Source organism: Eurosta solidaginis, chromosome 3 (assembly GCF_040869045.1).
Source record: "Eurosta solidaginis isolate ZX-2024a chromosome 3, ASM4086904v1, whole genome shotgun sequence".
NCBI classification, from domain to species: Eukaryota; Metazoa; Arthropoda; class Insecta; order Diptera; family Tephritidae; genus Eurosta; species Eurosta solidaginis.
The window spans coordinates 198,213,922-198,241,400 of record NC_090321.1 but is presented as its reverse complement, the minus strand read 5'-3'; the positions used below and the strand labels follow the sequence as shown (position 1 = coordinate 198,241,400).

General features: G+C 35.5%; 1 protein-coding gene across 13 annotated transcripts in view; it reads right to left on the bottom strand.

Moving 5' to 3' along the window:
- LOC137244871 (putative sodium-coupled neutral amino acid transporter 10) overlaps window positions 1-27,479 on the bottom strand; it is a 121,213-nt gene that overhangs the window by 10,419 nt on the left and 83,315 nt on the right. Inside the window, exons 1-2 of one of the 13 annotated variants that reach the window (XM_067774532.1) lie at window positions 20,937-21,223; window positions 19,489-19,770 (exon numbers count right to left, since the gene is read on the bottom strand). The exons of 2 other annotated variants lie outside the window; for them this stretch is intronic. In XM_067774532.1, the coding sequence (XP_067630633.1) occupies window positions 19,489-19,575 (87 nt within the window). In that variant the 5' untranslated portion in view covers window positions 19,576-19,770; window positions 20,937-21,223. Of the gene's footprint in view, window positions 1-4,097; window positions 4,262-19,488; window positions 19,844-20,936; window positions 21,224-27,479 lie in introns of those variants that run through there. 10 more of the 13 variants (XM_067774534.1, XM_067774536.1, XM_067774537.1 and 7 more) reach the window with 10 other exon arrangements.

Here is a 27,479-nt window from a genome sequence, read left to right as displayed (position 1 = left end):
ATATTTCTCAAAAATCTTTTCGTCCGTACGTTCCGCTTCTATGAGAAAAATTATTTTTAAAAAAATTCATTGTCTTTCACGGCCAAGCATTCGTACTACAAGACGCCTCATTCAATCAAAAAATGTTTGGCCCAACATGTGTAAAGCAATTAACGACTGGACTTTTTTTGCATTAGTTGTCAGAAATCCAAAATTTCAAGATATACTAAATCTCCTATTGAAAAAATTCAAATACCATATGGTCGTTTTGAACATATCCATATGGATATTGTTGGTCCTCTTCCAGTTTCAAATGAAAATCGTTACAAGGTTCGATTCGAGCTCAAGGCCAGAACAATAATTTTTTTCTAATGATAATTATTGTTATTTTTTTTCCATTTGTCTAAATTTTTAAAATTGTATTTGGTTTTTGGAATAGTAAGTAGAAAATTTTTCAGACAACCTGCCATAGCTGCGCAGATAGATCCATTTCGAAGGGTGCTGGTCTTGAACTCGAACCGAACCTTGAATCATTTATCAATAGGCCGATAAAAACAAAAACAATTGTTAATAAACCATGAGCACTTGGGAATGTCAAACAAAGTAATTGACAATAAACAAATCCAGCATTATCAGTGATTTGCAACAGATGGCGCAACACTGAATAAATATAGTTGGTAAAAAAGGAATAGAAGTAGCAATTTGCCAGTCAAACAAACCACCGCTGTATAGCTAAATTGTTAGGGCAGCGTGCCTAATAGCGTACTGATGATGAAGGCTTAGCACCCTTCGAAATGGATCTATCTGCGCAGCTATGGCAGGTTGTCTGAAAAATTTTCTACTTACTATTCCAAAAACAAAAAAATACCAATTTTTCAAATTTAGAAAAATTAAAAAATAACAATAATTATCAGCAGAAAAAAATTATTGTTCTGGCCTTGAGATGGAATCGAACCTTGAATCATTTATCAATCGGCCGATAAAAACAAAAACAATTGTTAATAAACCATGACCACTCGAAAATCGTTACATTTTAACAATTATTGACAGATACTCACTTTGGACAGAAGATTATCCACTTAGAGATATTTCAACAAATACTATAGCAACAAATTTTATTCAAAATTACATACCGCGATTCGGTATTCCATTAAATATTACAGTAGACCAAGGTTCACAATTTACTTCAAAGTTTTTTACAGAATTAACTCATTCTCATTAAATTCACACATCTCCCTATCATCCCAAAGCAAACGGCATGATTGAGAGATTTCACAGAACTTTAAAAGCAGCAATTATAGCATCAAATAATTCTGTTCATTGGTCTGAATTTTTACCATTTATTCTTCTTGGCTTACGAACTTCCATTAAAGAAGATTTAAAGTGATCTTCTACTGAACTTGTTTACTGACAAACACTTAGAGTACCTGGAGAATTCATTGTTTCCAACAATAATAATGAAAATAATTTTTCTAATGAAACTCTTCACAAGTTAAGAGAATATTTTTCACTTATTCGTTCAAAAGTTGTTCATCATAATGAAGAAAACTGTTTTGTTCCAAAAAATTTAGAAAGTTGTGAATATGTTTTTGTTAAAGTTCTTCGTAAATCTAATTTAGAAGCATCATATGAAGGACCTTTCAAAGGTATCTCTAAACATCATAAAACATTTAAAATTCAATACGGAAACACTGTTAAAACTTTTTCAATAGACTTACTCAAACCAGCAAACACTAACAAACACAGATTCACAAACACAGACTTTTAATCTTAATTAATAATTATCTGTTAAATTTTTTTTTTTTTTTTGTTTTTTTGGAGGGGGAGTACATATAGTGGCCCTTAATCATAGTCGCTGACTAAAGTACTCTTTAGTTAAAATCTTGCCTAAATTAAAAATGGGATTTAAAGTTTTGGTCTGTCATAGACATATTAAACACAGTTTTCACCTAAAATGGACAGGGTATCCGCATGAAAAAAAGGTATTGATTCGCGCTATGAAGAAATTTTTTAGAAATTTTAAAACTTCACCCTGTTCCTTACAACCGTGGTTACTTGACTCCACGTATAAATAAAATTAAAGAAAAAAAAAAACGTTTTTAAAAATAAGCTTTTATTATTGGTTAATAAAATTAACTATAAAGTAAAGTTAATGCCGATTTGGGCTCCTTAAAGCAAAGGAAGCAACAAGGCCATCCACTCATACACTCGTATTTATGTTGAATATTTTATATAGTTTGTAAGAATGTTGTAAGGAAGAGTTGTTTTCCTTAAAACAGATGTGACGGCCAAACTGATGCAAATCTTAAATGTTAGGTGGCCCTAACCGTTAAAGCCGTTTAATTTAATATACCCGAAACCGAATAGGGATATCTCTAACCTCGATACTAATAAGTATGCAGTACATTCAATGATAATGAGGTTAAATCAAATTTAGGTTTGTCTACGTAAAGTCAGCATAAATAAAGGGAGTTTAGTATAGTTTTCCATAGGGAAGAAGTGACCTAGAATGTTGAGCCATTGTACATGGACCTGCAAAGTGTAAGTCTCTTTTACATTTGAAAATAAGCAGTTCTTAAAATTTTTGTTGCTAATTCTTGTTGTATTCCGTGTTTTATTTCACGCTTTCTTTTAAGAGGAATTGGCAAATGTAAAGGGGAATAGAAGACACAAAAGGAAATGCCAGCAGAATTTAATTCAAGAATTCTGTAATGTAATTCAATAATTAAAAGTCGGAAATAGGTAATTGTTCATTTATTAATAGATATTTACAAAAACCAAATAATTACCCTCAAACGGCCGCGAAACTGGTGACAATTGTATCAGCGCATAACGCCTTTTTAGTTAATTCTTTTCTGTGTACAACAATATCACCAAAATTACATCAACCACATGAAAGTACACAGAGTACAAGTATTACTTTGCTGCCTTCCGAAATTAAAACGCATCATTTGACACCTGTCCCGAAATTTTTTTACATGAATTAAAATCGACGCCCGTGGTAAATAATACCTTCCATTGAATATTTATTTCTAAATTTAATGCCAAAATCAGTATAGGATGCTACTTTTTCCTCTAAAGATACTAAAATATCAAAACTTACAAATATCATTGAATGCGGAAGTCTTAATTAAAGATTTCGCATATGTGGAGCCAAGTAACCATCGCACATTTTAAGATTGTGTAGTTTTCATCACAAACATATTAATACGCATTCTAGGTGTAATAAATTAGCTCCTCACGTACATATATTTGTCGGGGAAGCCTTTTTTCACCTCCATTTAAGTTGATCGCGTTTAAATAGCAAATTGTTTAATTTCTCGCAATTTTTGACAGCAGACCACCAACTTAAAATCTATTTTTAAAAATTAAAATCGGGCTCATGTCATTTTAAATTTAAAATACATTTTTTTTTGGGATAAAATAGTGTTTAAGTGGACTATAACAGACTTAAAATGATATTTAATTTAGAACCATGTTTAAACCACTCTATTTCATTTTATTTCGACTATGATTACGGGCCAGTGTTTTTATTTGTTATAAAATTATTAACTTTGTATTTTATACTTTACATTTTAAATATTTTGTAATCGCATTAGTTTTGTAAATAAAAATTTTTGATTTAATAAATTTTTATACTTCTATAATTTTTAAAAAAATATTAATTTAATTGTTGATATAGTGTCAAAAGACGCCCCTGGTCCCAGGATCACAAATCCAAAAGCCGAAATCGAAAGTTTTATTTATTTCCAGGGACATCCAAGGTCCTTTATATCTCGCTGGTACGTCCCATTCTCGAGTATAAAAGCCATATAAATCGGATTGAGTCGGTCCAAAGACAGTTTTTAATTTTTGCATTACTGGGAATCAAGTATGCGTCTTCCACCATAGAAATAGGCTTATTTTAATTAATTTGCCAGCTCTAGAAAATCGTAGAGCTTTACTCGGCGTTATGTTCATTCATAAGCTCATCATCAGCGTGATTGACTCCTCTGACCTAGTCAGTCAACAAAATTTTGCTGTTCCTGTTAGGGCCTCCAGACATTTTGTGCCTTTTTATTTACCTCTATGCCGGCAAAATTTTGCTAGAAATAGACACTTGCGTCGTTGGTGCTCACGTAACAATGATTTGTACAACTGCATTAGCCTTGAATGTTCGTTTGCCGCTTTACATACTGCCACACTCTTAGGTTTAGCCTGATATTTTAATTTTATTTTTCTTTCGCGTGTTCCCCCTACTGGGCATCCGGCTCCTTTAACAGCACCTCGCGTAAGCTCCCTTCTGATCTCACGATGGCCCCCCACTGGGCACACTTAAATATAAAAAAGTATGCAATGCGATGTCAAATTTTTATAACATACTAATTTTCTATGTACCTCTTTTAAACTTTTTCATTTTAAGGATGGCTCTGTATTTACATATCTATTACAATAATTAGTCGACCGCTTTGTGTTTGCGTCGACTTTAAATAAATAAATAAATAATAAAATAGTTTAAAAAAATTTTAAGTTAAACGGGTTTATTGAAAACAATATTTACATGAAGTAATAATAATACTAAAAGCTAGAAAATAATTAGGTAGGCCCTAGGTAATCGTCATCACACTCCTCATCAATCTAGGGCGTTGATCAAACAATTAAATAAAAGCGTTGGGCGCGTGAAATTTCTAAAAATGTTAGGCGTAGCATAACCTGATTAGGGTTCAATTGGTCTTATATATAGCATTTTCATTAGTTTTCATTTGTAATTTTGTCAACCGCCACATCTAAAAATATTACGCCCCTGATGATGCCAAGGAAATTTGGCGAAACGTTGGGCCGTAAGGTTGAATAAACTTTATTTTTATTCGCACTAAAACGAAATCGATCAGAATAGTTTAAAGGAAACTTAATCTCCGAAATTTTTTTTAGTAGGTCATGAAAAAACCCTTAAAAATCAAAGTCAAAAAAAGTAAAAAAAAAAATGAAATTTCGCAGGCTCGAAAATTATTTGTTTGGGTATGCGTAGTGAAACTTTTTTTCCTGACCCCAAATCCTATCGAAAAATCGATGGCGCGAAATCGGTTAATAAATCGACCCATTCTAATATATATATTCTAAGTATTACATTTAAATACAATATACAATGAAAAATAATGGAATAAAAACAAATATATGTTTTCAAAGGCCCAAACGAATGAAGTGCAATGTAACTACGCCATAGAGTAGATAATATCACTTTTTACCGTTATGTTTTTCAGCATAGTTAAAAAAGATCTCTCCACAGTCCACATGCTCTACTATATAGTTGGTAAAAGTAATGTTTCTCTCAATACCTTGCTATCGTTCTATGTTGTTTGGTAAGACGTTGGTCAAAGAGAAAACCATAATACAGAGGATTCAACCGATGTGTTAGTTGGTGTCAGACAGTGAATAGGAAATACGCTCACATCACGCTCTTTGGTTCCTTCTATTTGTTCTCTACGTTGCTTTATTCCTACGTTATTAACGAAGTATATGTAGAAGAAGAATGTGCTTTATATATAAGAGGAGTAGATACAAGTAAAAAATATAGGTGCTTATTTTAAGTGGGTGGTTAAACTGTAGTATATAAGTTGCCTAGCGTATAACCCTGCTACTTTATCTATTAAATATTGAAACGATCAAAAGGCAAGGCTAAACTAAGCCGACCTTAACTGCAGCTTAAATTCACAAAGAAAATTTAAGCAAAAATTTTGCCTTCAATGTGGCTAATTAGAAATATTTGTCTTAAAGAAAAATTTGATAAATACTTAGCGTTATAAAGTACGATATAAATATATTGACAATTACCTTAGTAGTATGGTTTCATTTGACTTGAAAAAAGTTTCATTTGACTATCAATAGAAATTTGACGCGTCCAACGCTTTTATTTAATTGTCTGATCAACGCCTTAGATTGATGAGGAGTGTGATGACTAGTACCTAGGACCTACCTAATTATTTTCTAGCTTTTAGTATTATTATTACTTCATGTAAGTATTGTTTTCAATAAAACCGTTTAACTTAAAAACTTTTTTTTAAATTATTTTATTTTCAAGTTTTTAGTCTTTATTGCCTATATTATTTCTTATTCTATTTAGTTCATTTAGTGACTCATTATTACAAGGACTATATCCTGACAATTTGTTACAATATGAGTCCTCAATACATAATCCTTCCAAATACTTTACTCGACCCTGCGCCACTTGTGCTTGTCCCTCCTCCAACTCCAAAATATTTTGATGTCACTTCTACCGGACTGTATGTAATATTTGTTCCAAATATGAGCCAAATCGGACATCATAGGTCGCTTTCTATTCATGTATGTATTATGTGTTCCACATATGGACCAAATCGGACCACAAATATGATATTTTTGAATATCTCGATCTTTGCGCCACCTAGCGGCGATTTTTTTCATAGTTCGCTTTCTATTCTTGTATGTATTATGTGTTCCAAATATGAGCCAAATCGGACAATAAATACGATTTTTGTGAATATCTCGATCCTTGCGCCACCTGGCGGCGATTTTTTTTCATAGGTCGCTTCTTATTCTTGTATGTATTATGTGTATGTTATGTGTGGGTGGAATCCATAGTATTTTTGCGCAGATTACCCTGGGTGGGTTCAACACCGGTTTGGAGACCAAAACTATATCCACGCAAAACACTAATGTTCATAATTTTTTTTTGTGGGTACGTAGAACATTACAACAACCACATGAAAATCGCCAACTTCAACTGCAAATATCTCCGGAGAGAGATACAATTTTTCTTTTCCGCCTTCGGATTATTGTTGTCAAGGTTAATACGCGTCTTTTGACACCTCTCTCGATATTTTTTGACGCGTATTAGCAGTCGACCCCTCAACTAGACTTTTACCATAATTTTTTATAAGCGCGCCCGACGGCCACCAATATAGAAAGGTGTTCTGCGCAAAATACTATGGATATCACCCCCGTTTTGGAGCGCTCCGTGGCCATATTTCGGTTTTTTGAAATATCTTTTGGCGGTAATAAAACTTTTCCGTTGTCCACCTGAGTTTTAGCAGTTGTCAGTTAAAGTAAAGAATAACTGACTTCTTGTTTGGTTGATTTTCCGACAGGGTGGATAAATGATGTATATTGGAACGATTTTCCGTCATCCCTTGTCAAATTTGGTTTTGAGACAAACCGGTTTCGGCGTTGTGCCATCATCAGTGTCGATTTTCGTTCTGATCTGTTGTTGTCGTTTGTCCTGTATTTATAGTTCGTAGGTATATGAGCAGGTATTGTCAAATTGATGCTTGTGTATATTTAGTTATGTGTATGTGCTGTGTGTTCATTCAGAACCGAGGGTGGTTTACTAATCGATTTGTGGATTTCCATGTTTTCGAGTACGATGAGACGTCGGCCCTTTTCCTGTATGTGAAGAACCCTAACTGTTTTATTGATGTTTGCTGGGGAACATTCATTCTCGACCATGTGATTCGCGAAGTTAGACTCGGGTATAATGTTTGGATTCCGTATTTTTTTGTTGTAGTCTCTAATATGTTCTCTGAACCTCGTTCTTATTTGCCGTCCTGTTTGTCCTATGTAACTATGCTGGCATCCGCAGGTAAGCTTGTATACGCCGTGGCTGCTAAACGGATCCTCTGAGTTAATGTTAGTTCTTAGTTTTCGCCCTAGATTGTTCGATGTTTTGAATGCTGTGTTAATGTTGTATTTTTTAAAGAAGTTTGCCAATTTATATGTTGCTTTTCCAGTATATGTCATAGTCGTCCAGCTATTATTTTCCTTTTCATTATTTCTTTTTGGTTCTCCATTTGTCCTTCTGAGCTTATCTACTAGTGCTTTTTTATATCCGTTGTTTGCAGCGATATTATATATGACCTCAAGTTCTCTCTTATATGCCTCTTGTGTAAGAGGTGTTCTTTCAAGTCTATTGTTACGAATATTAGCAAAACTAAGGAGTGCTGCCATCTCCAGGCCGATGCTAAGCAGTGACGTGAATTCACATCAATAATTCAATCATTATGTATCTACATAAACGAATCAATAATTGCGTCTACATATATGTACACATTCCGACGAGCAACATTTACATATAAGGCAGCGAGAGATGAGATGTCACACACAGATGAATTTACTTATACGCTTATGTGTGTGCGGGAGACTGTAAACTACAAACTCACATATGTACATCTGAGAAGAGCTAAAAAGTAGACAATTGTAAACAAGTAGAAAATATATGAGAACTATATACTGAGTTGTCACAAGAGAGAGCAATAATTTGTGCACGTAGTTGTGGCTGGCGATTTTGTAGCCGAAACAACTAGTAAGTTCTGGAAATCGAAGAGCCTAGAAGTATGCAGCGTAAACTATAAAAGCGGAGCAAGCGAGTAAGAAGTAATTCAGTTTGATTTGAGTTGTCAAGCAGTTTGATTAAGACGATATCTAGCGAGCAATAGCAGTGTTATTTTGAATAGTAGAGTTTCATTGAGCTATCAATCAGTGTGGTTATTAAGCAAGCTATTCGTTGCACAGTTTGTTATTGTGAAGTACTTTAATAAAGGCCATTTTGCATTATTACAAATTGGAGTTATTTATTCAACAGTTTAGTGATTCGAACTTAGCAGAGGATTGCAAATAAGAGGATTTGCAAGCAAATTCGTTACACTATGTACCAAGTGCCTTAATGCTGCATTTTTATGCTGTTGAGGGTGATTTGAGGTATTGTGTCGGTGGCCGTTGACTTTCTATATATGTCATAGTTAAATATTTTGGCTTCTTTATCAATATTTATCGTGAGGTCTAGATAGTTGATTCCTCCGTCTTTTTCGGTTGCCATTGTAAATTTTATATTTCCGTGCTGCTTGTTGAGGTACTCCAGTACAAACTCTTCGTTATTAGTAGTTAAAACGCATATTATGTCATCCACGTATCTAGCATAAAATGACTCGCCTAATTTGGACTTCAGCTCCTGTATGTACTTTTCTTCCAGATTTTGCATGAACACTTCCATAAGAATTGCTGATGTGGGGCTTCCCATTCGAAGACCGTTTGTTTGTCTATATATTTTATTGTTGAATTGAAAATAGTTTTGACGTAAAGTGGTTCTTATCGTATTTGTGATTTGCATACTTTTCACTTTGTTTTTTGTGTTATGAACTATTGTTGAGCTAACTATGTCCAAAGTCTCCGATAGTGGTATAGATGGGTATAAATCTTTTATGTCAAAAGATACCAACTTGCTGTTTCTTGTTAGCTCTACGGTCTCGAGTCTCTCTATTAGTTCTGTTATAACTCTCTTTTTTCTTATTGAGGAACTTTTTGTTGACTTTGAACACAAATTTTTATGATTGTAATTGATATTAAAAATATTTCACAATCATTTTTCAAATTTTAAATAATGTTTACAAAGCTATGACCAACATGCGTGTCTCCGCTATTCAGCACAACCCGTTTTGTACCGAGTTATTTCACGATATTTCACTATCGGTGATTGCATCGCCGCGAATGGAAAATATCTATAGTGATAGCTATTGCTATCCAAATATCCAAATATATCAGTGATTGGCATTTTGGCAGCATTTCGCCAATAGCGATATTTCTTCGTGAAGGGATATTTCTTCACTCGGTTGTGTTTATTTTTCGCTAGTTTGCTCTTTCAGGCAACGTTATTTTGAATTGATATTTTTATAAACGACGTTTTGATCAGGTTGGCTGCGAAAATTTGGTTGTATTAATATACTAAAAATCCGTTTTAATACCGAGTGAAAGATGAGAGCAAATTATAGTAAAAAAATAAGTGAAATATGGCCATTTTATGAGCCCATAAATGAAACGCATGCAAAGCCCGGTGATAATTGTAAAAGTCCCCGTTCATATAAATATTTCATGAAGTGTATAAAAGAGATTAAATGACTGAATTTTTTTTTTTTGTTTTTAATTACAAATGACGCCAAATAGACCTGGGTCTTTAGACTTGGTCTAAGATTGGTTGCCTGTGTAATTCCTAAGTTAATACTTCTATGCAGTAGCCGTTAGCAGTTTGATAAAATTTGTGTTTTTGATGGAAAAATAAAAGAATTATAGAAATATATATCACTCGTCTTATTGTAAACAGATTAACTCAATTTTCATATATTTTATTTGTGAGAGCCACTATTCAGATTGGGATATAAAATTAAATAAAATAAATGTAAGGCGCGATAACCTCCGAAGAGATCTAAGGCCGAGCTTCTCTTCCAATTTGCGTCGTGCTCCTCTTTTGATTTTTCCCTACAAATTGGCCGGACGGGACCTACATGTTTTATGCCGACTCCGAACGGCATCTGCAAGGCAGATGAGTTTTCACTGAGAGCTTTTCATGGCAGAAATACAATCGGAGCGCTTGCCAGACACTGCCGAGGGGCGACCCCGCTTAGAAAAATTTTCTTCTAATTGAAAAATCTTATTTCTAAAATTTTGATGTTGCTTTGCCCGGGAGTTGAACCCAGGGCATACGGTGTGATAGGCGGAGCACGTTACCATCACACCACGGAGGCCGCCAACCGTTATACCGGGATATAAAATTGTCTAACAAAATTAGTGCGGCTCGAAATTCATTTCAGAAATATGGTCCCATGAACAATATTACTCAGTATGACCCATACATTCAGAAACTGGGTGTGCCTTTTCAACAATAAATTTGACCCACCCTAATGTACATATGTATGTAATATTTGTTCAATAAGCCAAATCGACATCGATCCTTGCGCCACCTGGCGGCATTTTTTTCATAGGTCGCTTTCTATTCATGTATGTAGTATATGTTCAATATATGAGGCAAATCGGACGACGAATACGTTTTTTTGAATATCTCGATCTTTGCACCACCTGGCGGAGTTTTTTGCTTTTATTGCATTGTCATAGTGTTCTGAACTATATTCCAAGTTACTTAAATTACTTACTTAAATTTCAATTACAAAATTCGAGTCAAGAGAGTTTAAAAAAACAGCCTACTAAATGTTTGTGACTGTAGAAGCATAAGTGTGACAAGAAAAAATTTAAATTAACAAAAATTTTCCACCTTGGAAACGGGGATGTGAAAGAAAAACAGAGGAGAAGAGAAGAAAAAAATAGGGGAAGTTTGAGGGAAAAAAGGAAAGAGAACAAGTGGTAGATGGGAGTGAGAGTAAAAATAAGGGTAATGGGTTGAAACAAAGTAGTAAAAAGAGGTTAACAGGAAGATTAAGAATACGGGAAAGAGTAAGAGGAAACGCGGCAGGATTTACGGATGGATGAAAAGGATAGGGTAATTGGATGAGCCGATTAGGATAAACTAGAAAATGCAGAAGGGAGAAAATAAGAGAGGAAGAAGGTTAGACAGAGGAAAGGCAGGAAGATAGAAGTCAGAACAATCTGTGTCGGGTTTTATCATGCGCCTGGGAGTATTTCATGTTTGTCCAAACGTTTCTAGTATTAGCCAGAGCTGTTTAAAATAAAGTTCTGATAAACCAAAGTTTTTTTTATATTAAGTAAATTGTTGCTGTAAAACCTCTGCCGCTATATTTTTTTACACTAGCAATCTCTTTCTTCTCAAATAGCCGACCTCAACGATTGGTTTACATAGATAAATGTTGAGTCTTGGGACCATATACTGTCAATCCCGATGGAAATTGTCAGACTTCTGTAAATATTACTTTACACAGAAAACTGTTTTTTTTTAAGTGAGGTACTTAAAAGTTTTACTATCTGCATAGGTATTCTAAAATAATTCTGTCCTACCGCCCTGTTGTGGTCAATAAAGATGTATTTGCTTCTAAATGTAAGTGCTTTCTGAGTTGACAATTCAATATTAGATAATAAAGTGTATACCGACAACTAGTTATTGTTTTGCTCTATGAAAAATTTATCATAGTTCTCGATCTTATCTTACCGCGCTTCATTAAGCACATATGGTTATTTGTCATTAAGGCCCGGTTTTTCAGTAGTTGTTTAAGCTAAGCTTAAACTAAGTTTGCTCAAACTCTAGTCAAATTTAAACTCCAGATAAACTACTGAGCGGTTTTTCAGTCACAGTTTAAGGCTGCCTTTGGGGTATTTTTTTTCGTGCGGCAACATTGGTTTTTAAACGGTTTTATTTAGCTTGACTTGACAGGTCGGTCGCACGCCTGCACGGCCGTTGTGGACGAATTTTGTAATTGAAATTTAAGTAACTTCCCGATAAGATACAAGCTTGAAACTTGGAGTATAGTTCAGAACCCGATGACAATGCAATAATAAGAAAAAAATCGCCGCTAAGTGGCGCATGGATCGAAATATTTCAAAAAATCGGATTTGTGGTTCGATTTGGTTCATATTTGGAACACATAATACATACATGAATAGAAAACGACCTATGAAAAAATCGCCGCTAGGTGGCGCAAGGATCGAAGTGTTCAAAAAAATGGAATTTGTGGTCCGATTTGGCTCATATTTGGAACAAATATTACATACAGTCAGGTAGAAGTGACATCAAAATATTTTGTAGTTCGAGGAGGGACAAGCATACATACGTGGCGCAGAGTCGAGTAGTCTTTGGAAGGATTATGTATTGAGGACTTAGATTGTAACCAATTGTCAGGAAAGAATCCGTGTAGTAATGAGTCACTAAATGAACCAAATAGAATGAGAAATAATAGGCAATTAAATAAAGAATAAAAACTTGAAAATAAAATAATAAAAAAAAATTTTTTAAGTTAAACGGTTTTATTTAAAACAATACTTACATGAAGTAATAATACTACTAAAAGCTAGAAAATAATTAGGTAGGCCCTAGGTAATCGTCATCACACTCCTCATCAATCTAGGGCGTTGATCAGACAATGAAATAAAAGCGTTGGACGCGTCAAATTTCTATTGATAATCATATATAAGACCAACTGAACCTTAATCAGGTTATGCTACGCCTAACATTTTTAGAAATTTCACGCGCCAAACGCTTTTATTTAATTGACTGATCAATGCCCTAGATTTATGAGGAGTGTGATGACGTGTACCTAGGACCTATCTAATTATTTTCTAGCTTTTAGTATTATTATTACTTCATAAGTATTGTTTTCAAAAAACCGTTTAACTTAAAATTTATTTTAAATTATTTTATTTATTATCTAGATAATTTGTAGATACGGTAACAGCTGAATTTTGTTTACACAACAAACATGGAAAAAAAAAATCTCAAGTGAAATATATATGTGGGAGCCTTAAAGTAATTAAGACATTTTACAACACTGTATGTCATAAAGCGACTGCAGGCGGACAACGGACTAACAGCAGAAACATGAGTAAATAAGATAAAATGCAAACAAGCAACAAAGGGATAACGGAACTTTTAAAATAGCGAATAGACAAATTTCAAAGTCATAGTTTGCGCTTGAGGACAGTTCATATGAAGTTGAGTAGTGAATCGGACGCGCCACGGCAAGTAAAAATAACTTCTTTTTTGTATATGCCAAAGCATAAGTGCAAAGTAAAAATGTTTAACTAAATAAATAAATTTGAACTAAAACATGTGTAAATGTGAACTAAACGTGTCTATGTAACTTAAAATAGTAGCGTACAACGCAAAACAATACGAACTTGAAATGTTAATTGTAAAACCGAAATAAACGAAATACAAACAACTTGACGTAATTTTAAAGAAAAGAGCGTGTTAATCCTTTTTGAACCCCACAAATGGTGTCAGAAGTGCGGAAATTTTTTTTCATAAAAACTTATTTCATGCGCCGTCCGATTATTTGTGCTAAAGCCGTTAAGCCACACACGTACATACAAAAAAAAAAAAGCTTGTCACAGATCGTTGTGAAAAATTCAGTGCTAGAAATGCAGCAATATCTGCATAAAACTGTACCAAAAATTCATATCGGGTTTAATTGAAGTCATACGATAGAACAGTTATACATTGGGGTGCCTATATGCAAAACCCTATCGTTGAAAAGCCGTTATGCTCATCGCTCATATTTTGCGTGAAAAAGAAATAATAAATTTTGTCGCTTTGCGGCGTCCGTTTAATGAACAACGGAACACGAACCTTGAAGTGTTGCTATACTGCTGCTGGCGAACAAGTTGAGTAGCCAAGCAGTAAAACTTAAATGTTGTTGTTGTGGGCGACTAAGTAAAAGCCCCACTGTTGATGTGTTACTGTAGTGTTGTTGGTGAACAAGTCGAGTAGCCAAGCAGTAAAACTTAAATGTTGTTGTTGTGGGCGACTAAGTAAAAGCCCCACCGTTGATGTGTTACTGTACTGTTGTTGGTGAACAAGTCGAGTAGCCAAGCAGTAAAACTTAAATGTTGTTGTTGTGGGCGACTAAGTAAAAGCCCAACCGTTGATGTGTTACTGTACTGACATGGGCGAATAAGTCGAAGTAGCCCAGCAGTAAATCTACGATTCCGATGATTGATAATATTTGGCGAACCTATGTTGCAGTTGATGGAAGAAACTTTACACCTACTAAGTTGCAGTTGTTGATACGAGCCGATGCCGCACTTACAAATGAGAAAGCTGAACACTGTCGAGACAAACTAACGATAAGTATAAGTTTATATACTAACTCGATTGTATTGTAGAATTGCTATTAGTACTAATTTTTGCAAAAAATAAGAATATCCATTTCAATACATTATAACAAGGTAGATACCAAAAAAAAAGTTATAAAGCTTACCGTGGCACAATGGATAGAGATGAAATATTAGGGTTGACCGTAAGTAATTTGAAAAGCAAACTCACTGAACTAGGGCTTTCCACAAGTGGTCGTAAGGTAGTCCTTCAAGACAGACTTATGGAGCATTATGGAATTGAGCTTAGCGATGACGAAGACGAAGTCTTCGAGAATGCTTCCTCTGTACACTCCGTTGCCGTTGGGGTGCGTGAAACAACTAGAACACCCTTCACACTTCGTGACATCGAAGATTCTTTGTCTTGTTTTTCAGGTTCAGGCCAAGCATCAATAGAAAAGGGGTTAGAAATTTTTGAGGAGAATGCTGCAGCAGTGCAGTGGAATGAATTGCAAAAATTTATTTATGCAAAGCAATTGCTAAAAGGTGGTGCTAAGATGTTTGTTCAGTGCCAAAAAGGTATAAAAGACTGGGACTCTTTGAAAAAATCGTTAAAAGAAGAATTTGGTTCAGCAGTATCTGCGAATGAAGTGCATCGTATGTTGCGCAATAGGCGAAAACAGTATAACGAAGATTACAAAGAGTACTTGTACAACCTCATGGAAATAGGGAAAATGATTGATTTAGATGATGTTAGCATAATCGAATATTTTATAGATGGCTTGCCAGATACGAGGTCCAACAAGGCAAATCTCTACCTGGCAAGAAACATAAACGAGTTAAAAGAACAAATAAGAGTTTACGAGAAAATCCGGGGAGGTAGCCGAGCAGCTGCAGTTAAATCAAGCGAACAATCTGGGAAGTTACCAAAACAAGCGCAACACCAACAAGATAAACGCTGTTTTCGGTGCGGTGAAACAAACCACATTTTGCGTAATTGTCCCCAGGCTACAGTCACTTGTTTTAAATGCGGTCAACTGGGTCATATAGCGTCGAATTGTAAAAACCCCAAAAAGGAGTTGAAGGCAGAATCGCTTAATGCAACCATGATGAGTACAAAAAGCAGAACCGTATCACGGGGCGGACTTATTTTAAAGACATTAAAATTCGGAGCTTCGTACATTCAGCACTCATAGATACAGGATGTGATTTATGCTTGATTAGATATGACGTGTTGGTATCATTAGGCGAATTCGAGTTAACCAACGAAAAGCATCAACTATTCGGTATAGCCGATAGTGCCTTGATAACTTTAGGTGGGTTTAAGACCGAAGTAGAGTTTGATGACTCCGCAGTTGTTATTAACTTTCATGTTGTTCGCGAGAGAGATTCCAGATTCGGTGTTATTATTGGCAATGACGTTTTGAAATGGGTGGACATAGTAATAAAGAATGATGAAGTGCAATTTAGAAAACGGGGAACTGTGTCCGCGAGTTGTGAGCCAATAACAATAGAAAGAAGTAGTGCAGTTGCTGGTGGACAGTCAGCCGTTGATAACAAATTAGCTACGGACACTAAGTCAGTTGTTGGTAGAAAAGAAGAGACGTTCGAACTTTTTAATGAATTTGGAAATATATGCACGGCGGAAAGCCAAGAAAGAGAGAAAGAGTTAGATCTGGCGCACTTAGATGCACTCCAAGAGGCAAAAATTAGGTCTTTAGTTAAAAGTTATGTACCCGTGAGAAGTAAAATGTCGTGCTTGCTATTGGAGGATACATTAAGTCATCGGTTGAAGTTAGCTCAGATGGACGATGATTGGATTAAGGCAGTTAGGAAAGTACTAGAAACAGGTCCTTACGAAGATTATTACCTATACAATGACATTTTATTCAAGGATCCAGTTAAGACGTTAGTGGTTATCCCATCTCAGATGGAGGACGAAATTATACGAACCGCGCATAACCAGGGACATTTTTCTAACAAAAAAACTCAAGAAGCAATCGAGAAAAAGTATTACATGCCACAGTTGTCAAAGAAGGTAGCAAAGTTTGTTAGATCGTGCATGGAATGTATTGTCTCGGAAGCGAAGGCGGGGAAAAAAGAGGGATTTCTGACTCCGATCAATAAGGAGGACCAACCATTGGGTACTTATCATGTAGACCACTTAGGGCCAATGGAAACGACAAACAAGCAATACAATTACCTATTTGTTGTAATCGACGCGTTCTCAAAGTTCACATGGCTTTATCCGACGAAGAACACGGGCGCAGAATCGGTGATCAACATACTAAAAGGGCAGTCGTCAGTTTTCGGCAATCCGAAACGTATTATTTCTGACAGGGGTACCGCGTTTACGTCAAATTCCTTCAGGGAATATTGCGTAAGCGAAGATATACAACTTTTAAACATAGCCACAGGTGTCCCTAGAGGTAACGGTCAAGTCGAGAGGATTCATAGAGTTATTTTGCCAATGCTAACTAAACTCTGCGTCGACGATCCAAAGTCCTGGTACAAACATGTAGATAGAGTACAACGCGCTATAAATAATACTCCTCCCAGAACCACAAAATTCTCACCCTTTAGAATCCTAACGGGGTTAGAAATGAGGGTTGCGGATGTACCAGAACTTAGGGAAATGTTAGAAGAACTTAGAGTCGAAGAGATAGATAGTGAACGTTATGAAGTCCGACAGACGGCAAAAGAGAACATAGAGAAGATTCAAGAAGAAAACAAGAGAAATTTTAACGCTAAACGAAAACGGGAAATAGAGTATAAACTAGGCCAACTGGTAGCCATCAAGCGTACCCAGTTCGGCACAGGGTTAAAACTGAAACCAAAGTACTTAGGACCATATAGAGTTACCAAGAAATTGAATCACGGTAGATACGAAGTGGAGAAGGTAGGAGACCACGAGGGTCCAAGACGTAGTACAACGGTAGCGGAGTACATGAAGGCATTCGACCCATCGTTCGAGGCGAACTAAACTCAGGATGGCCGGATGTGGGAGCCTTAAAGTAATTAAGACATTTTACAACACTGTATGTCATAAAGCGACTGCAGGCGGACAACGGACTAACAGCAGAAACATGAGTAAATAAGATAAAATGCAAACAAGCAACAAAGGGATAACGGAACTTTTAAAATAGCGAATAGACAAATTTCAAAGTCATAGTTTGCGCTTGAGGACAGTTCATATGAAGTTGAGTAGTGAATCGGACGCGCCACGGCAAGTAAAAATAACTTCTTTTTTGTATATGCCAAAGCATAAGTGCAAAGTAAAAATGTTTAACTAAATAAATAAATTTGAACTAAAACATGTGTAAATATGAACTAAACGTGTCTATGTAACTTAAAATAGTAGCGTACAACGCAAAACAATACGAACTTGAAATGTTAATTGTAAAACCGAAATAAACGAAATACAAACAACTTGACGTAATTTTAAAGAAAAGAGCGTGTTAATCCTTTTTGAACCCCACATATATCTAGTTCCGGAGTTGATATCCAACAACATGTTCCAATCACAATCCAACCTTTGAAAAATTTTGTAAAATTAAAAGTTTTCGAGTTGATCTCCAACGTCATTAATATTTTCCAATTATTATCCTAATTTCGAGAAATTTTGAGAAATGTACAGTTCTCAAATGAATATTCAACACATTTCTCCAGTTGATATTCTACATTGCATATCCAGTTGAGGTGTAGTTGAAAAAAATCGTCAAGGTGCTACCACCAAAACCAACACCTGTTTATTGTGAGAAATAAACACCTGGTTGATAGCAGTAATGAAGCATAATTAATCAAAAATAAATTATATAGGCGGCCGCCATTGTGTGATGGTACCGTGCTCTACCTACCACACCGAAGATCATCAAAATTTTAGAAACAAGGTTTTTCAATTAGTAGACAATTTTTCTAAGCGGGATCGCCCCTCGGCAGTGTTTGGCAAGCATTCCGAGTGTATTTCTGCCATGAAAAGCTCTCAGTGAAAACTCATCTGCCTTGCAGTTGCCGTTCGGAGTCGGAATAAAACAAGTAGGTCCCGTCCCGCCAATTTGTAGGAAAAATTAAAAGGAGCATGACGCAAATTGGAAGATAAGCTCGGCCTAAAATCTCTTCGGAGGCTATCGCGCCTCACATTTATTTATTTTTTAAATTATATATATTTCATTTTATTTTCTTGAAAATACTGTAGTATGGAATTTTACATTTGAGCCCAATTAAACTTTTTCAACTTACAAGCATTTTTTGCTTTATACATTATAACTTCCCTCTTTTGCTGAGTACTCGAGTTGAGACACTGTTTCGAATCAACTCTTGAGATTTTAGAAGTATGCCTAGTTATCAACATGAGCTCTAATGGTACTAAATCCGAAATGCTTGTTGGGTATATTCGACGCCATTTTGAACGAACGCAAAAAACTGATAGGTTAACTATAGTTTAACCCTGGCAGATCAGCCGCTTAAGCTCAGCTTAAATTGCAGAATAAGTTTAAGTGTAGTATAACTGACAAACTGAGTTGAACTTGTACTGAAACACCGGGCCTAAATTGCACATGTTACTATTTGATTTTAAACACCTTATGTGCTAATAAGCTTAAGCATGTTGAATTGTTTGCAATTGATTCATGAACAAACGTGTGTGTGTACCATTTAATGGACGATCTAACGCTCTATTTTTAAAGTTTCCATGCTTCCGGGTTTCTTATTTCGATACCAAGTGATATTTCAAGACCAGCTTGATTCAACTGTTGTTATTATTTAGGAAATTACAAGGGAAAAAGATAAAAAATAAAACTGTAGCGCATATTCAGAAGCAAGAAGTTTTTAAAATTTCCTGAGCTTCTTTCTTCTGCTGTATTTTTATCCGGTACGTTCCGAAAAATAGCACTAGCCCGACCATAGCGATAACGATTAGATGTTAAACCTTCTAGGTCAGCCAGCCCCCTCCTTCAGTGAGGAACTTGAAATTGCAAGAAACTTGCAATAAAATGTAAAACTGTGTATGCTTACCTTTTGAAAACAAAACGGCATCGCTAGAATTCCCACGCCAATAATGCTGTTGGCTAACGTCATTATGTGTCCCGAATATGCCATCATGATAACACTTTTAAAATGTTACTAACGAATTCGTCTTTATATTAATAGGTAACTCAACTTAAGTGTGCGGGGCAGTCACCAGCCACATTGATGCATCAAACTAACTTGAACAGTACCTTAATTATTATTTTGATATTGTAAAGGAATATTATGTGCGTTCAAAGCAGATAGAATCGATATGTACATATGTATTTGCTATTACAAAAACAATCAGTTACGGAAAACTTTCTCCATTTCCACACTATAAAAGGTACTCTGCCACAGCGAACTGGGTGTGACCATAACTTTGTATTGCCAGTTTGGTAATAGTCTAGTTGAGGGGTCGACTACTAATACGCTACCAAAAATATCGAGAGAGGTGTCAAAAGACGCGTAATAATATCCAGAACAATAATCCGAAGGTGGAAAAGAAAAATTGTATCTCTGTCCGGAGATATTTGCAGTCGAAGTTGGTGATTTTCATCTGGTTGTTGTTGTGTTTGTACCCACCAAAAAAATTGTGCATCACCGTGGCGGTAGCCACGGTTATACCACACACCCGGACTTTGATTGGCGTAGCCCAGGGTTATTTTTTATAAGCGCAGCCGAAGGTCGACAACTCAGAAAGGTGTTCTGCACAAAAATACTATGGATCCTACCCCCGGTTTCGGAGGTACCTACGGGTCTTTTTCGGTTTTTCGTTAATATCTTTTGAATGAGTTAAAATTTTTATTCTCCGCCTTCGGATTATTAATACTGATGTCAAGACGCGTCGTTTGACACCTCTCTCGATATTTTTGGTAGCGTATTAGCAGTCGACCCCTCAACTAGACTATTACCTTTTTTTGTATCTTTAGATCAAACGGTAATAGTCTAGTTGAGGGGTCGACTGCTAATACGCTACCTAAAATATCGAGAGAGGTGTCAAACGACGCGTATTAATCTCGAGAACAATAATCCGATGGCGGAAAAGAAAAATTTTATCTCTGTCCGGAGATATTTGCATTTGAAGTTGGCGATTTCCATGTGGTTGTTGTTGTGTTTGTACCCCCAAAAAAAATTGTGCATCACCGTGGCGGTAGCCACGGTTATACCACACACCCGGACTTGGCATGGCGTAGCCCAGGGTTATTTTTTATAATCGCGGCCGAAGGCCGCCAACGCAGAAAGGTGTTCTGCGCAAAAATACTATGGATCCGACCCCCGGTTTCGGAGGTACCCGCGGGTCTTTTTTCGGTTTTTCGTTAATATCTTTTGAACGCGTTAAAATTTTTATTTTCCGCCTTCGGATTATTAATACTGATGTCAAGACGCGTCGTTTGACACCTCTCTCGATATTTTTGGTAGCGTATTAGCAGTCGACCCCTCAACTAGACTATTACCGATCAAACAGACTAAGTCTCCATAGACCAAATGTACTCCAAGAATGTTGTATTTAATTCCAAATGAAAATAACATGGATAAGATTGCGTTGAACGCATCTATATGAAAAACGTCATTGTGGCTCGGCCATAACGCCTCGTAGAAATATGTATAATGTTGTTATCACATTTTTAGCTTGAAATAAAGACATATATTTTGCTCCAGCTTCGTGGCAATTGTTTATAACTTATTGAAACTATACCAAAATATTTCGTAGAAGTTTTATTAGTGTATGAACCATAGTAAATTTTACCAAGTACCGCAACTAACAGCTGATCGGTGAAATTCGCACATTCACACGCACAGTTCTCGACTCAGTTTCAAAAAAAAAAACTGGATTATTTAGCTTAAATTTTAAAGTGAGATAATCCTTAGCAATTGATATATATATTGAATATATAAGGCGTTTTTGTTGTTATTAAAAGAGTCTTTGTATTTATATTAAAGTTTTTATCATTTATTTTTGAACTTTATTTTAATAATTTCATGCGTGTTTAAAGCATATTCCTGCATATAAATACAACCATGTGCATATACGTTTTGACATTACATTTCATACACGTTCGTATTTGCCATTCTCATTGTTTTTAAATTCGTAAATAATGACTGCGGATATTCTGTGTGATTTTTCGAAAAAATGTATTATTTTTGTGAAATTTTATACTTAATCTGTGATTGTGGTGGTCAAAAAGCTTTTATGCAAAAATACTTAAGCGGCAATTACCCACCGACGTGTGCCGTACGTACGGACGTTTGTCGTACGAAACACGTTTGAGCGAACCCTCAAGCCCGTAGGAATCAATGTGTGCGTCTGTGTACATGTACATAACATATTTGTGTGTATTGTTTACAGATAAGCACTGTTGCCATTGACCATTTTGCATGCATGCTTATGGAAACATCAACTTTTTCCAATTTATTTTTTGATGTTGTAAAAGGCTGGAATTAATATTAAATAAATATAAATTGATTACATATTTTTAATCTGCACTTTGACATAATTATTTCGAAATATTTTCACAATTTTTCAAACATTGATTAGGTGTTTTTGCATAAAACTGCAAACGGTCAAAAACACAAAAGTTTACTAGGCAACTTTGTCTAGTGAGAGAGCGATCAGCTGACACGTTCTTAAGGAAAAAATCAAATTTGTTTTGATTTCTACGTTCCGGGCTACGTACGTACGGGCGTTGCACGTCGGTGAGTTTTCGTTTACATTGCACACTCGTAAGATAGGTCGTGTCAGCTGACGCGTTTTTGGTACGTACGTTCGTGAGTAACTGCCGCATTAGCCTCACAACGCGACAATGTATTTCGTAATGTCGAAGTACTTATATGTATATGTATTTGATGTGGAAGCTTGCATTTGAGAACACGGTTGTTATTTGGACCAAAAATGGTCCCTTCCATCCCTATATGGTCCGCTGGTCCCTTTTTCTCAATTTTGGTTCTTTTTCGGCACGGTTTCGGTACTTTTATTTCTTTTTCACTGAAACAAAACACTGCTAAAAAAATTGCCACAAATCTATTACCCACATATAATTTTCAATTTACTCCAATGGAATTCTTCGGACATACACATTGTCATTAATTTTTGATGAAGTTTAAACTGTGAGTGAAAATGAAAGCATCTATAAAAATAGCATTAATACAATTGCTTAGTTTCATTTACGATTTATTGAGTTTGCCACAACGCAAATTTTTTAACCGTTCCTTACTAAAACCTAACTGCGCTATACATTTTATTTCATTGCAGTCAAGCAAAACTAGGTTCACAACGTTTGATTGGTGAAAGACATAGTCTTATCCTAAAAATTTTAAAATGTGATACCTAAAGGTACACTTTATTTTTATTTGTGCAGTTTAAACTAAAGCCAAGTGTCTCCTTTATTAAAATCTTATATAGGACACCCCTGAAACATCCTACAATTTTTGCTTTTTACAACAAATATGAATGCCGAATTGTTTGTATACCAATAAAATAAAACTAAAATTTGGTCCTTTTTTTTGAGGTCTGGTCCTTTTTCGATAAATTTTGTCCCAAATGACAACATTGTTTGGTAACCGTGTTTGAGAATTCACGTGATAAGGTTGCAATTTTCCGAACTAATTTTTTTTTAAATAATGAAATAGTAGTATGCAAGCGACTGCCATAGTAGTAGACATCTACATGAATATTATGAACAAAGTTAAAAGTTAAAAAAAATGTCTTTGAAATATAATCTAAGAGAAAATAGACACGTGGCGTATCTTCATAGACGCGTATTAGGCACAGCATAAGCAATCTTGAGGTGTAGAGAGATCTTAGCTGTATGCCATATTTTGCAGGCGTCTACGAAGCTACGCCTCTTGTGTATCTTTCCTAAGTTCAACTTTTTAGGAGATCTAAAATTTTTAATTAATATTGATAAATAACACCTAAAGCAAATACGCTTAAGGTGACTTTTGCGTCGTTTTGGTATTTTCGTTGCGTCTACATCTGACTTTGAACACACGTGCTTTAATTGCTTCAATCCATAAGCAAAGCAACGCCAACGTCAAAGCAACACACAAATAATAATAAAACTTACGTTCTTCTTGAAGTTTCTTGCATTTTAGAAAAAAACCCGATTTTCTATCGCCGTTCAACTAAATAAAAAACATAATTTTGTATTCATGTCGATTTCGTGATAGATCAGGAGAGACGGTGGAATATATCCTCCTGGAACGCGACGCAATCTGATGAGGGTACAATAGATCAATGGTCGCAGTGCAATCCCCAATAAATTTTCTATCTATCTTCATGTTATAAAAATAGTTGTATTTCATTTTAACGTCCGTTATTTTAAAGTAACCCTTATTTGACGAATCACTGAACGATTTCTTTTAAATAAAGTATTTGTTAGCGTTCACCGAAGATGGTGAAAATGGCCCCTGGAATTGTTATCTTATATAGCCAAAGAAAGTTATGCATAAGCAAAATTTAGTCAGCACAAAACGAAAATTTAAAAAATAATGCTTATATATAAAATGCATGCAATTTATGAAATCATTTTTATTATATAAAATTAGTTTGACATATCACATTTTTCAGTATTATTTTAGTCCTGCTACTTTTAACACATTTATAATATTTAAGAAGAACATTTAAGAAGTAAGAAACATGATTAATGCTTACATTAATACGTGTTTCATTTATTTTCATTGAGTAATAAGTTCGTAAAAATAAAAAGCACGTTTTTATAAAGTGCATGTGAAGCTCCATTGATAAAATGAGTAATAGAAGGAACATTGGTTTATATATTACATTTTTAAAATGAAAATCTCCTGCTAAAATAGTAATAGAATGAACATGGGTTTGTACATTACATTTTTAAAATGAAAATCTCCTGCTAAAAAAGGACCAAAACCTAACTACATTTTTTCATTTTCGTACATAACTACTCTCCCTTTTGTGATTCAGGATTTCGGGGATATTTTGAAAAAACTCCGAACATCAATTCCTTCATTATATGACATTCGACTGCCTAGTCCACTGCCTTCCACTCTATTCGCTACATAAGCTCTATTGAAGCTGCCAAACTATTTAGTAAACAATGGTTTCAACTTTTTGTTGATTGCAAATATAATTGATGTTGATGATTTCTAGGTATAAATCGCCTGACCGGACAGATAAGCTATGACGTTCCAGGATATTGTCCCTGCGGCCGATGTCGGGATCAAATATATTGCACCGCCATTTGGCGGATGGTGCAAACATATACATTCTGTGCTGGCAAACGGTGGTAGGGAGTCGCTACTAGGGACTAAGAGTCTGTGTCCCTGACCTACACTATTGCTGCCGGAAAAGAGGGGGGAAGAAGACGTGGGCGGGGGCTGATGCTCGGCATTGCTCCCAGCTGTGCTACCGATATTGTAGCTGTGAGTGGGTGCGGCCGTGGAAGCTGGGGGCGCCGTGGGGCGTGAGCAACCCATTAACCCCATTTAGAATGCATATAAATGGCGGATGCACGTCCTTCCGTTGCAGCCTCAACCAATCGACTGTGGCAAAGAAACAATGCGCTTTTATATAAAGTATGCGATTAGGACCAGCACCCAAAGGATTTTGTGGATTTCTATTACCTTTTTTTGTATCTTTAGATCAAACGGTAATAGTCTAGTTGAGGGGTCGACTGCTAATACGCTACCTAAAATATCGAGAGAGGTGTCAAACGACGCGTATTAATCTCGAGAACAATAATCCGATGGCGGAAAAGAAAAATTTTATCTCTGTCCGGAGATATTTGCATTTGAAGTTGGCGATTTCCATGTGGTTGTTGTTGTGTTTGTACCCCCAAAAAAAATTGTGCATCACCGTGGCGGTAGCCACGGTTATACCACACACCCGGACTTGGCATGGCGTAGCCCAGGGTTATTTTTTATAATCGCGGCCGAAGGCCGCCAACGCAGAAAGGTGTTCTGCGCAAAAATACTATGGATCCGACCCCCGGTTTCGGAGGTACCCGCGGGTCTTTTTTCGGTTTTTCGTTAATATCTTTTGAACGCGTTAAAATTTTTATTTTCCGCCTTCGGATTATTAATACTGATGTCAAGACGCGTCGTTTGACACCTCTCTCGATATTTTTGGTAGCGTATTAGCAGTCGACCCCTCAACTAGACTATTACCGATCAAACAGACTAAGTCTCCATAGACCAAATGTACTCCAAGAATGTTGTATTTAATTCCAAATGAAAATAACATGGATAAGATTGCGTTGAACGCATCTATATGAAAAACGTCATTGTGGCTCGGCCATAACGCCTCGTAGAAATATGTATAATGTTGTTATCACATTTTTAGCTTGAAATAAAGACATATATTTTGCTCCAGCTTCGTGGCAATTGTTTATAACTTATTGAAACTATACCAAAATATTTCGTAGAAGTTTTATTAGTGTATGAACCATAGTAAATTTTACCAAGTACCGCAACTAACAGCTGATCGGTGAAATTCGCACATTCACACGCACAGTTCTCGACTCAGTTTCAAAAAAAAAAACTGGATTATTTAGCTTAAATTTTAAAGTGAGATAATCCTTAGCAATTGATATATATATTGAATATATAAGGCGTTTTTGTTGTTATTAAAAGAGTCTTTGTATTTATATTAAAGTTTTTATCATTTATTTTTGAACTTTATTTTAATAATTTCATGCGTGTTTAAAGCATATTCCTGCATATAAATACAACCATGTGCATATACGTTTTGACATTACATTTCATACACGTTCGTATTTGCCATTCTCATTGTTTTTAAATTCGTAAATAATGACTGCGGATATTCTGTGTGATTTTTCGAAAAAATGTATTATTTTTGTGAAATTTTATACTTAATCTGTGATTGTGGTGGTCAAAAAGCTTTTATGCAAAAATACTTAAGCGGCAATTACCCACCGACGTGTGCCGTACGTACGGACGTTTGTCGTACGAAACACGTTTGAGCGAACCCTCAAGCCCGTAGGAATCAATGTGTGCGTCTGTGTACATGTACATAACATATTTGTGTGTATTGTTTACAGATAAGCACTGTTGCCATTGACCATTTTGCATGCATGCTTATGGAAACATCAACTTTTTCCAATTTATTTTTTGATGTTGTAAAAGGCTGGAATTAATATTAAATAAATATAAATTGATTACATATTTTTAATCTGCACTTTGACATAATTATTTCGAAATATTTTCACAATTTTTCAAACATTGATTAGGTGTTTTTGCATAAAACTGCAAACGGTCAAAAACACAAAAGTTTACTAGGCAACTTTGTCTAGTGAGAGAGCGATCAGCTGACACGTTCTTAAGGAAAAAATCAAATTTGTTTTGATTTCTACGTTCCGGGCTACGTACGTACGGGCGTTGCACGTCGGTGAGTTTTCGTTTACATTGCACACTCGTAAGATAGGTCGTGTCAGCTGACGCGTTTTTGGTACGTACGTTCGTGAGTAACTGCCGCATTAGCCTCACAACGCGACAATGTATTTCGTAATGTCGAAGTACTTATATGTATATGTATTTGATGTGGAAGCTTGCATTTGAGAACACGGTTGTTATTTGGACCAAAAATGGTCCCTTCCATCCCTATATGGTCCGCTGGTCCCTTTTTCTCAATTTTGGTTCTTTTTCGGCACGGTTTCGGTACTTTTATTTCTTTTTCACTGAAACAAAACACTGCTAAAAAAATTGCCACAAATCTATTACCCACATATAATTTTCAATTTACTCCAATGGAATTCTTCGGACATACACATTGTCATTAATTTTTGATGAAGTTTAAACTGTGAGTGAAAATGAAAGCATCTATAAAAATAGCATTAATACAATTGCTTAGTTTCATTTACGATTTATTGAGTTTGCCACAACGCAAATTTTTTAACCGTTCCTTACTAAAACCTAACTGCGCTATACATTTTATTTCATTGCAGTCAAGCAAAACTAGGTTCACAACGTTTGATTGGTGAAAGACATAGTCTTATCCTAAAAATTTT